General features: G+C 34.9%; 1 protein-coding gene across 1 annotated transcript in view; it reads right to left on the reverse strand.

Annotated features, from left to right (window-relative positions):
• TTC27 (tetratricopeptide repeat domain 27) overlaps positions 1–13,355 on the reverse strand; it is a 124,357-nt gene that overhangs the window by 21,572 nt on the left and 89,430 nt on the right. Inside the window, exons 12-14 of the mRNA XM_018085372.2 lie at positions 12,799–12,894; positions 10,557–10,679; positions 4,121–4,348 (exon numbers count right to left, since the gene is read on the reverse strand). Coding sequence (XP_017940861.2) covers positions 4,121–4,348; positions 10,557–10,679; positions 12,799–12,894 — 447 coding nt within the window. The remainder of the gene's footprint in view (positions 1–4,120; positions 4,349–10,556; positions 10,680–12,798; positions 12,895–13,355) is intronic.

Here is a 13,355-nt window from a genome sequence, read left to right on the forward strand (position 1 = left end):
AGGCATTTGGGCAATGCCCTTAAAAACATGCTTTAACTTGGTCAGCCCTGAATTGGTCAGGCAGTTGGACTAGATGATCATTGTAGGTCTCTTCCAACTGAAATAGTTCCTTCTACTCTAAATAGTATTAGATAAAAGTATAAGTTATAGCAAAATAAACATGTATTTTCATAGGTCTTTAATACCAAGTTCCTGATTTGCCACATGGTTAATTTTCAAAGAGCTGCAAATTAAGCATTACTACCTTTTTGAAAAGTTCTGTAATTCAAAAAAATCATTAAATCCTAAGTACATTGACAGAACATTTTCTGACAGCGTTATGCTCTTTAAATGTATACAGTCAAAACAAATCAGAACATTTTATAAGGTGCTGCAAAATTGTTCCAGATAGTACTACCTACTGCAATAAACTCCGTAATTTCTTCATTCTAATGCCAAGGTAAAAAAAACAGTTGTTCTTGGAATTTTTTTTGAGAGCGAAAGAGGCGGGGAAGAGGAAGATGGAAAACCAGGTTACATTAACTCTATATTGCAAAACATATTACTTTTCAAGACGTCTATTTAATGTTTATATTCTCTTGCATTTGGGGGACTAGTTCTGATGCAAGCAACTTTGATAATTCAGGTTCTTCTGAGGAAACCATAACAAATATTTAAACACAAAAACATTACTTTAGAAAGTTTTGCAAATCAGGGATTTTACAGAGTTGAGGACAAAGATGTTGGTTCATATGCAAGGAGCTTTTACCTCTACAAATTAATTGCAAACTCTGTAGGAAACATTTTTGTAGTTCTCTCCAGATTAGACTAATCTTCCTGTCTCTGAGACCCAACTTAAAATCAGTAATATGATATCTGCTCCTGACCTATCTGCTATAGAATTTATAGTTAGTCTCCTTCAAAGCTTACATCCCAGAATACAAACACATGAAATTCATCTGTCAGATCTGGCACCCTGGTGGGCGGTCTTAATTATATTGAGAAAAGAACTGAACAAGCTGGACAATAAAGATATCCTTTTGCTTTTGAGGGTGTACATGGATGGCCCATCCCTAGAGCACATGGATAAATAGGTGAAGATGGGGCTGTCAGTTGCCTGGGCAAACATGAAAATCTATTTTTCAGTATTGCCAGCCTGTCACCTTTCATGATCTGTAAACTCATCAATCAAGGAAGAAATTACACATGAAGAGAAAACTATGTTTTTCAAATCTCAGAGGATAAAATTAACAGGAAATAAACATTTAGTCAATCTCATTTTTTAAGGCTCTTTTATCCATCAAATTTCCAGAAGTGCAGCACTCCCACATGGCTGCTACCTCATTAACTCCCCTTTATCTTCCTTCTAGATCAGTAACTTTCTGGACATGAAAAGGGGGGTAGAGACAGAAGCAATCAAGTATGAAATTGAAGGCGAGCTACAACTCTACAGCTCAGGATACAAGTTAAATAGTGCTTGTGTAAAGGGTGAGAGAAAAACAATCACTGCATTTTTTATAATCCTAATGAGTAACAGCAGCACAGTCTCACTTCTGAGCTTGTAATTCCAGAATCTGATTTGACCAAAGCTTCCACCATCTTAATTTTTTAAGGCTGATGGTGAGCAGCTATGTTTCTCAGGAACTGGCTTACTAATCCTTAAGCCTGTCAACTCATTCCTCAAGCAAAAGTTGCAGCATGAGAAGAAAGTGAAATGATTCTTTAATTCTATGGAGAAAAGCTACATGAGTAGGTACCTAGCAAAAGTCATACAGTGACTGCAAAGAATGATAAATAATTTTATTTTCTTAATCATTTGAGGCAAGATATTTTGCCTATGCATGAAGGTTGCGACAATGAAAAAAATGTGAGAACTGGACATGATGAAGGAGGAGATGAAAAGTCTCTGGGATGGGAAATAAGTCAAGAAGTTGCATGAAATGCTATGATGCAATCACAAAAAACATGCAGAAAATGGAATGGGTTGTGCAGATGGAAAAATCCAACATGTAAAGAAATGTAAAGAAAATTTTCTGTATGATCAATTCTGAAGTTAACAGTGTAAAAGAACAACAGAACTGGTATGGATTAAAATTACAGGCCTCAGTAATAAGCAATATACTGTATCTCAGAATACTTGACTGAAGTGGAGAAGATAACATGCTGGGGGATATCTTAAGGCTGTGAAAGTAGAAATCCCAGAAAACAAAAGGAGACTCCAATTATTCCACATAGTTTAGTAAATACCATAATGGATGAAATTATAAGAAATTAGATATGAAGCTAGTCAGAAAACAGTATTTACCTTGATCCTTACCAGGATGATCAGATTCAAAATGTTACTATACAAAAGATACTTGTATGTATCTAGATTCACTAGTCCTTCAAAAACAAAGGCAACTCTTTTAATACAGAGGATGTTAAATTTAAGAGCTACTTAAAATGGAAAAGCTATGATAAAAACTAAAAGGGGCAGCTAAAAGAGTAAAGGTCTGCAGAAGACTTGAAACATTTAAGGACAATACATTTCAAGGTTTGAGGCAACTACATATAGTCATTCAAAAAGGTTCTAAAAAGACTAGACAATCATAACAATTAAAAACAAAATAAATGAGATTACTAAGAATAAGAGGACATATTTTAAAAGCTGCTGTACTAGAAAAACGAGAACACTCAAAAAGAACAAGTCTGCAGGTTAAATGAAAAAACATGGTAGTTGGGTATAAAGAACAAACAAAACCACTCAAACAAAACCCCAAGATTCATTGCCTTTGATCTACTGTAGTAATGAAATGGTATTTTATCATCCCTTAGATATCTGGAAAGGGAGTATGAATTGCTTCCACAATATAAGAAGTACAGTGACTCTTTAATCATATATTTAGGATATAGAATGAACTTCAGCTGGGTTTTTTTGTGGAAAGAATGGTAAGAATTCCCTTTTTATTGGGGAAGGCATGAAGACAGCTTTCATTTTAAGCTTCTTTGGATAGGATACAAAATAAACAAGCATCTCAGCAAAATATTTCTCAGTTTTGAGCCCTGTGGGCTATCTTCTGCAGCCCATTATTATCTGGAAGTCCTCTTGATTTCAGTGAAGTCCCTATCTGAGTAATATATATTTTGTTGGCATTTCCTGAGTCTGTAACAGAACCGAAAGACAAGAGATGCATTTTTGGTCATTTTGGTTTCCATTCTAGAGATGTTTATAACTTAGTTGGAGTTCATTTGAATAAGAGTAGGACTCTGATTCATGGGAATAAAATACATCATCAAAATAAATAAAAAAAGTTTCATGATAAATTATTTGAAAGGCTGGAGGTCTTTAAAATTTTTCTAAAGCAGAAGTCTAGCAAGTTATGTGGAATTCAAAACAGCAGCTTCAGCAGTGTTCTTTGGAGAGCAAGAAGGAGGAAATACCCTACTTTTACACGGACCTGGAAATGGCTATGAAGAGCACATTTCTGTACATAAAAACCCACAAAGCTAGTTAACATCTCAAGACCTTCCATGGGGTGAACCTTATTGGGGTGGAATATAGTGGCTGAGAAACTGAAACAAGATTACAAAAGATGTCTGCAGAACAGCTTGCAAAGGATCTGTAAAAATAACCAGCTTCATCAAGAGAACTCTTTTGACTGCGGTTTCAGTTTTGACGCATTCCTGTAATAAAAGCTACTGTCATCACAAGTGTGACACAATGCCTCTCCTGACTCCAGAACAGGACAGACCAGAAGACTTAAAAAGATTTCTGTGAAATACAGAGAACAGAGTTTGTAACTCAAAGCCAATAGACAGAGCAAAGGATAATGTCATTATAGACTGCACAGCGTTCTTCTTGTAACTATTCCGCCTGACACTTGTTCATCATTTATTTGATGGTAATTACTAATTTTCAATGGCTTTATCTTTTTGAAATAGAAGAGGTGAACAGGCAAAGATTTAGCTGCATATAAGGACCTGAATGCAAGGATGTCTTCATTTCATGTTACCTTTTTTGGCCAGGCTTTCAAGTATGAAGTGAAAAATTTGCTAAGAATACTAATAAGCTCTTACTTTGACAACTGTGCACAGAATTGTCTTTGTAAAAAGTATCATCATTCAAAACCAAACACACTAAAACTAAGCATCATTTCCCAACCTGCATAGGGTTAATCTGTACTGAACGTTCAAAGCACTCCACACATTCCCTGAATTCCCGGTTTCGGAGATGAAGGAGGCCTTTGGAACGCTGGGCACGGGCGCTGCGGTGCCTGGAGAGCTCCCAGGCCTTGTCATAATACTGGTGGTCTTTAAGAACATCACCAAGCAAACAATATAATCCTGGTGTTTCCTTTTTCTCTAACTCCCGTCTGAGTATTTCTTCTGCCTGTTAAAGAACAAAGAGAAATCAATTAATAGTGAGATTATTTATTTTCAGTTACTTACCTACCTGAGTCGATAATGCTTTAGCACCTTGCAATCATCAGTTGAAGACTAAGAAGTAGGGCTAGTGAGGAAATAGTATCTTCATCCAACACAGCATCAAACATGAAGCCTAGATAGAATTTGGTTCCAAACTGATTTTTAAAAAAAAAAAAAACCAACAAAAAACCACTTCAACATCAACATATTATGATGGCTTTTTGTTTAACACACCAAGGTGAAGTAAACCATAAAAAAAAAGCAGCAGCTTTCTCCTCTTTTTACATCTTAGGTATGTATTCTGTCCCAAGAGCAAACATCAGTCCTGGACATCAAACCTACACCTACTTCATAGCAATGCAGTATCAGCACCATTAAGGTATCTGCAATCCTAATAGTTTATAATTTGTGGTTTTTTCATTCCCTAATAAGTACTTTTGCAATGACTCTCATTCCCTTTTCTCTAATTGCACCTTTCTGAAAATAGTGATGTCCATTCTATTACATCTAAAGACAAATCCACTTTCATACTGTTGGTTGTAGAAATGCTACTCTTTTACACAAGATGCAGAAGTTATAAATTCATGTAGTTATAGATTTATCTAGTTTGAGATAAAATATATTCAATATATATACAACATTATGGAAAAGAAGACACAAGCTGTGTCTCCCAGACATCGATTATGGGCTATAACCAACTTTCAAAAGCTCTTTATCTCAGGGCCACCATCTCGCTTTAACAATAAAATTATTGTTTCTCTTTTAAACAAGAGACAATCTGCTTTCTGTGGCTTTTTGAAAAGACAAATACACTGGGACAGATGATCTGTTGTCCAGATTGAACTCTTACCTCAGTCCCCTGCTGCAAAAATGTAACATACATAATTAAGATCAGTATAATTTTTCTATTAGAAAAGATCTGCTTGAAACACCTAAACCAAGAAGGATCCAACACAGCCTACCACAGAATTAAAGTTCAACATTGTAACACGAGTCATTCTTCTATCATATCTAGTTTATCTAAAAGGAAACTTGACATCATCTCTGCATATAAATTATTACTGCTTTTCTTGTTTCTGTAAGAATTGCTTTCTTTGACCTTCAGAAGAACTCTAGAGAAGCAAAATCTCTTACTCCAATTGGTAAAATTCATCAAACCTGTACGAAAATCATCTTTAGAAAAATGTCCTTTTTTTTACTTTGTTTTGAAATATTTAATGCATAGTAATTTTAGCATCTCATTCTCATTGTTACTGCTACTTTTGTTAAATAAAGTAACAGTAAAGCCTACAAATATTTGAAGTGCACAAATGTGAAGAAGGGATGCATTGTTCAGATTCTTCAAAGAATCTTAAAACTAGCAAAAACGGAATCCCATTAAGGAGAAAATTGGTGGTTGATTATTAGGAAAATAACTTGATGTCAAGCACTTTTAAGAAAGTCAAAAAAATTATTACTTAATGTTTAAAATTAGCCCAGTCAAAGCTCTAGAAAAATCTTCTCTAACTAGAAGACTGTACTAACAGAATCATAGAATGGTTTGGGTCAGAAGGGACCTCAAAGATCATCTAGTTCCAACTCCCTTGCCATGGGCAGGGACACCTTACACTAAACCAGGCTGATCAGAGCCCCATCCAGCCTGGCCTTGAACACTTCCAGGGAATTGGTTAAAGTGTAGTGTACTCCCTCTTACCTGCCTCCATTAGTTGCTATGACATATTAATAATAGACCTACAGACTATTTTTTTTTCTAGAGCAGAGAGAACTGTGTGCTTTATAATTGCAGTAATCACATTAGGCACCAAAGGATAAGGTGGATTTGTTTCCCCTTCAGATAAAGAAAGAAGAATGAAATGTTGCTGTGTAAACAGGAGATACAAGGTGAAAAGTGCATTGCATGCTGCTTCTTTGCCACTTCCTCTGCAGAGCACTCCTAAGCTCAGGTTGCTATTCTGCGGCAATGCCTAGGCTGGAAACACAATCATTCACTAACAGTATTTCACATTTAAGAGCATAAAAATGTCATGTTCTGGTCTAAGCTTACAAAAATTCATTGCCAACATAAATATTTCAGCACACAGATAAAACAGAGAATTAAATAAGCAGAAGTCTGACTTTTTCTTCATCTGATTAGCTATCTGATCACCTCTCTGGCATGTTGCAAACATTTTTATTACTTAAATCTTTAAAGGTTAGTACAAAGTTCATAACTACAAACTAAAAAAAACCAAAACAACAAAACAAAACCCTGTACTATAAAAACATTTGTCTTCTGCAAGAACAGATAATACTTTAAAAACAGGTTCATTCTGTTTAGGTTTTTGTGGAAAAAAAAATAAATTCCCTTATCCTAACTTTGTAGTAAACTATTTTCAAAAAAGTACATTTGATCTTTGATAGGAACCCTGCTTCTACAAAAACAAATCTTAACAACAAATATTATCAAGAAACATTTTCCACACAGTTCACACAATATACATAAAAAGAAATATAGCAATTTATTCTTATCCATTAAACACGTATTAATGATTAATTGGCATATTTTATAACTAAAAGTTATATCTAAATTTAATAAGACTTGATACAAAAATTATCCATGAAAACATACCTAAAATGGAACTATGAAGATGTATTTATAATACTGCTTTTACAGAACGGTCAGCACCAGAATGGATGGGATTCAATGCTTAGTTCAAAAGTCACGTTGATTTAAATATGAGAAAGATTTAGGCGCTTATCTTGCCTTCTGGACTACTATGGTTGGCATGGGAATTGAACTGCCAATGCTTCACAAAAATCTCCACTCATTGAAGAGGGGTCTAGTTTAAATAAAAGGTGGTACCTTTTTATTACTCACTACACAGACTCCTGGAAGCCAAGTTCAAGATTCATCCTGCATTTGGCTTCCCAACCATAAACTTCCACTTGCCATCCCATCCATGTGCTTTTATTTTATTTGTTTCCTAAAAGACTCTCCTAGTCTCATTCTTCACACATCTACCAGTTCCATTAGCTGTCTATTAATTCCTTTGCTAGTTCTAAGTATTTCCTAAAAAGCTTTCATTTTTTCCGCTTGCGCATTATTTAGTTGGCTACCAGAGCAGCAGCATGAAGAAGCAGAAAGATGAGCACAGATAAAGGTAGCGACAGAAAAGGAAAGCTTTTTGGTTTTCATTTTATCTTCCCTGTAGCTTCATGCATGACCTTGGGCGAGACATTTACTCTTCTTTCTTAGCTTTGTAGCTACATAGAGGAATGCACACCTGCCTTCTATGACTGTTATGATATGTAGTGGAAATGAATCCAAGTTCTTGAAGAGCTAATAGTACTACTTCACATCTGGGAAGCCATTCCTGAATTTAAAGGTGAGCTTCTGAGATCTTGCCATATTGTGTTTCCACACTCAAATGTTTTGAGATTATGTTGCTATGTCATAACATGAAAAATAACCCTGTAGAACGTGGATTGCCGGAGTATGTTGGTCTAAAACCAGACTGCACATCATGATGTATACTCTGATGAGATGAAGGAACTGGGATAGGGCTGAAAATAGTATTCTAAGATGGAATACCCAGCTGATGAAAAAAGGCAGATCTATCAAAGGTCTATCAAAGGTCAGCAGCTACCATGCAATAGAGTTCTTGCCAGGGACAAAGACCTCACTTCAAATGGAAGAACTGAAAATTCACATTTCTGGTTCACTCTTTCTTTAGCAGGGAAATAGTACTGTTTTCAGTGTATTATCCATTTCCAGTGAGGTGGAAGAGATCTCTTACACCTTAACCAAATAAAGTTGTATAATGTTAACAATACTCTGGAAATCTCTGGGTCCCTCTCACAACTAAAAGAAGGAAGAGGGACACTTGTCAACACCAGTCCTCACCACACACATGGAGATGCCTCCTTTTGCAACAAGTCTGCTAGCAGAATACAATGAGTAAACAATGAGAAAGCCACAGCAACTATCAACATACTGTACATTCAAATTTTATAATACTTTTTTAGTTCTTTTTCTGTGCCCTTTTTCGCTCATCCCTTGGCACTCTGTTACTCTTCTGTTGACTCATGTTATAATATTAGTTCCTTCTAATTTTGTTCAGGTTATGAAACGAGTGAATATAGAGCCATATCTAGTAACAGTAACAAATCCACAAAAAAGTTTGCTAAATGTGAGCGACATCTTACTCTGCAAAATTTGTACTGCTACAGGGCCCTGTTATAACCAAATGAATTATGTATTTTCCAACTGCATCATGTGGAGCTTCACATGGTCTTATATATTTGCTCTGTTTCTTTATCAGTGGATAATTCAAAAGTAGGAGGAAAGAAGATATTACTTGGATGTGTAAGTACTCATCAAACACATTGATATTGATGATATCTGAATGTTTTATTAGATGTTTCAGTATTTAAATTCAGGTTTCCTACATAAAAGAATTTGTGAGTGAAAAACATACAGAAGTTTATTAAATAGAGTTTGTTCTTTTGGGTAGATATATGCTAAACTCATTAATGATATGAACATCCATTGATCAACATATTGCTCTAGTAGATTTTCATGCATTCCTACAAGAATAACTACCACATTTAAAAAGATAAAAACATTTTTGATAAATATAAGCAGTTCACCCTCTGAATGTTTTTCAATAAGAAGCACAAATAGTCACTCTCCTTGGTGCACAGTTACATGTTTCTAATTTTGTCTTTTTTGGTTTGAAGCTCCCTTTCTTCCAGCACTACTGTTATTTAGTACTTACATAGCATTTTCTGGTTTTCAAAGCACAGCACAATCCCTCATTTTGAAAGCATTTCTAAGCAGTTTCCTGTGTCAGATATCCTGTCCTATTCTCCGAGTGCCATTTTCATAACTCCCTAAGGGCAGTTTGTGAATGTAACTGGGACAGAATGCATTTCCAGGAAATGGAAAATATTGACCTCTATTTCTCCACTGTACTGAAAAGATTGTGATATTAACATACTATCCCCAAGGCATGCATAATGTGACACAGAATTTGCCAGCAAGACATATCTGTCAGTTTATAATGACCAAAATCTAGGCTTTGATACATGACAATTAGAAAAAACATGTAAGTATGAGACACTGCTTTTTTTATATCTCTCTATTCCTTAAACTTATGTTAAGCATAGTCTTTGTCCTTATGGCGTCATAAAGGCACACATACATTCATATATTTAATGCTACCATACACCAAACAGGGAGAAAGAATGGAAAAAAAAACCCACCATATTTTTGTCTGAACTGAATATTTCTGAAATCTATATGAATTCTGAAAATGTTGCTTGATAGCTTAAATTCATGTTACAGCCTTTCTGTGCGAGAGGTTGCACCAGAAAGAGAACACAGCTAAATTTACATACAAGTAGGCATTGCTTCCAGGTATTATTTTCCAGAATCTTCCTACCATTGTTCTAATAGTATCAGAAAAATAATCAACAATAAGAAGGCTGATACAGCCTGCTACCAGTATTTTTAAACAGTTATGCCACTGACACTTAGAGTGAGGTGCTGGCTTTATCTTGTCGTTGTTTGGCTCTGATCACACATAGTGGTAGCAGTGTTAAAGAAATGATGGAAAAGTTTAGGACAACATCAAAACAGACTTATCAAAATAAAGCCTTTTAACTCTTTTCTCAAATGTTTGATTCTGTAATTTGAATATATTAACATAAAGTAATTAAATACATCAAGCACTGATGTTATTCTATTTAAACTGTTTTTAAAAACTACAGTTAACAGTTTGAAATCGAGTAGGAAAGAAAATTAATATCCTCTTCAGCTAAAGTTTCAAGATCCCACCATGAATGACAGCTACAGTCTTCCTGAAATGCCCACACTACACCTTACTGTCTATTGGTAATACTTAATTTAATTGTCCTTAAACATTTTCAAGAATCACTATCACAGTCTTCTTGCTTCTCAATTTATTTCTTATTTACCAACTTCTGTTTCATGTGGTTATTACTCCAAATAGTTTTTTTGGCATTCACCAGTTATGACAAGCTCATATACCATTTGTCTACTTTTCCTAAGCACACTTTGCTCATGGTACTCTTGTAGGAGTGTCATTAGTGACAGCTAAAGCCAGACAGTCCTTCCTCCTTCAGATGCTATTTCAAGACAGGATCTCAGCCGTATAAAACATTTTTCTTACCTTTCCATGTTGTCCTGCTCTTTCATAGCAGATTACTGCATCTTCCCACATTTCCAGTTCCTCAAATATTTGTAAGGCAGAGCTGGTGCATCCCAGGTCAAAGAGTAAACTTGCAAGCTGACGCTGAAAGATAAGACATTCCAGGTAACTGAAAATAGGTAAGTAAATACTATTTACATTTTAAAAAGTTGTTAGAGGCATTTCTGACATGAACAGCAAGGGGCAAACGGATAATACAGAATTATACTCTTCTGCCCAAAAGAACAATTAAACTTCAAGCTGGAACCTCAGTGTATATACTTCAAAAACCCCCCACCAACTGAATAATAATTGTTGTGATTTGAACAATTTAACAATATAACACAAAAATGGAAATGGGCATGGCAAGAATGAATTGACAGAGATGAATTTCCAGCCCTTAAATGAGGCACACGGCCCATGTGGCTGGAGAACAGCTGCTGCAGGATGTTGGGAATGCTAAGAGTGGGAAACAGAGGCTGAAGTAGGGAACTAAAGCCACTCCTAGCAATGCTTTGTCATAGTAATATATACCTGCGGAAAAAGAGAGAAAGGCTCTGAAACAATTTTGTTCAGTACTTGTGAGAAATCTCTGTCCCAAACAGCTACTGCCAAAGGGTGTTAGTTTTTAGCCAAAGCAATATTGTATTTGACTTCAGGTTCAACTCCCTAGTTGAATTTTCCCCACAGTTAAGCCAGTCTCTTTGTTATTTCAAATTCAGCAATTATTTCAGTGTACTTATGAAATTAAATGAGTTATCTTTTCAATTTAAAAACAAATAAGGCATGATTTCACGACTTAGAAAAGTTGTCTTTGGTCTTTATTTTTAAAGAGGAGATTAAAATTGCAAATAAGTTTTCACTTTTGAAGAAAGGGTAATTTATTTACAATGTATGACAGATATACAATTAGGTTTGCAAAAATAAATGGGAGTATCCTGTATAAGGGCAGCTATCTATGCTGTGAGATCCCATACAGTTGACCTCACAGTGGTTTTGGCGATCCTGAATGAATTCTCTGAAATTCTCCACAGATGCAATGGACCTCTCTTTATTGACTTGGTTCAGCATCTGTTACAAATCCAAGGAGTTACTACAGGGGAATAGTAACTGGTATTAAAAAAAAAAACAAAAACAACTGGCTATACCTCTTTGATGTAAATATGTAACAAACTCTGAAAACCTGTTTGTTAGCTTGACATTAATCACTTAGGAAAAACCAACATTTCTTAGTGTCTAGAACTAAATCTCATTAATGTTTAATTAAATCTACTCAGAGTTAAATTTGGTAAAATATATAGAGGCAATGTGTCTTCATTACTATGACTAGAAGACTGCAACCATCTTTCACTATAAACCCCTATTTTAGCATTTCTATCTTGGGCTTGGAAAACTGGTTTGCATTGAAAATGCCACTCTGACAACTGGAAATGAAAACCACATTTGATAGTTTTATTGGAAGTGCCTGTTGAAAGGTTATGTAGAATAACTTGAGAATGCTTGGAGAAGATATGATTGGTTAAAACAACATGTGCTGAGATTAGAAATCAAAACTGAATAAAACACCATTAAAAGTAAACAACATGAATACCTTTGGAGGTATGAAATGTAAACAGTTTTCTCGAGTTTGTTAAATACAGAATCATCAGACAAGACTTTATTGTGTAGATTTCTGTTCTAGAAGGTCAAGATAAACAATGTAGTTATGGGTAAAAAAAATCCTGTCAGCACTAGTAAAAAGGGGAATGTCTCAAACAAAAAAAAAAGAACAACTCAAGTTGTTCTTCAGTCACTATTGACTCCTAAGTTTGGTTGCTTTCACCATGATCCACTTCCTGAAGTGAACTTTGAAAGAAACAAAGATAAAAGTAACACTATCATTAGTAAACCAGTAATAAATAGTAAGGCAGTGGCAAGATTATTTTAATAATGTTGGAAGCTTGTAAGTTTTAGTCTATTATTTATTGGAGGGAAAAGGAAAGTAAAGAAGAATTGCACTAACAATCAATTACTTCTGTGCATGACAGAACAAGATATCTGAAAGCAAAACACTGTACAACTTGATTTCTCTCCAGAAAAAGCTGGTGTGGGTTAGGTTATGTCTTTATTTCTACAGTATTTCAACTCAAGGTCATATCACGCTCTCTTGACTTTGGAGTGATGCAGTATTAAAAATAAGCACCATAGACTTTTAAGAAAAGCTTGAAATGAGATTGTTTCACACCTGTATGGCCCAACGTGGAGGCACCTGACAACAGTAGAAAACCTTCATGCGTTCAGATGCCGATGCACTCGCATTTTCAAACTGGTCTGCAAGTGCCTGTAAACGCAAAGTATATCCTGATTTAGTATTTACTTAGATTTAATCAACCTAAAAAAGTCCCATAAATTCAAAGCATTACAAATTTTAGGCAATCTTTACATACTGGAGAAATTTTAATCAAGATAACACTAAATGTCAGTAAACTTACACCATAATATGCTGCAAGCCTTTTTATTACCCCACGTAAGAAAATATAATAAACATTTATGTAAAAACCCTTTATCACAGGCAATAATAGATAAAAAAAACTTTGAAGATATTCCAATTTCAAAGTGTATGTAACGGGAATAGGAATCAAATTTACAACGTCAAACAAATATACTTGCAGAGTTGAACTGCATCATATATTAAAGTGACTTTGCCTAATGCATTTCAATCCTTTAGCTAGTTTTCTCCTACAATAAAATTGATGTACTTTAGGCATGACATTTCTTATTAAAAAGACAAACATATTATAG

This window comes from Manacus vitellinus, unplaced genomic scaffold, assembly GCF_001715985.3.
Source record: "Manacus vitellinus isolate BGI_N305 unplaced genomic scaffold, ASM171598v3 scaffold_8_pilon, whole genome shotgun sequence".
Classification (NCBI taxonomy): Eukaryota; Metazoa; Chordata; class Aves; order Passeriformes; family Pipridae; genus Manacus; species Manacus vitellinus.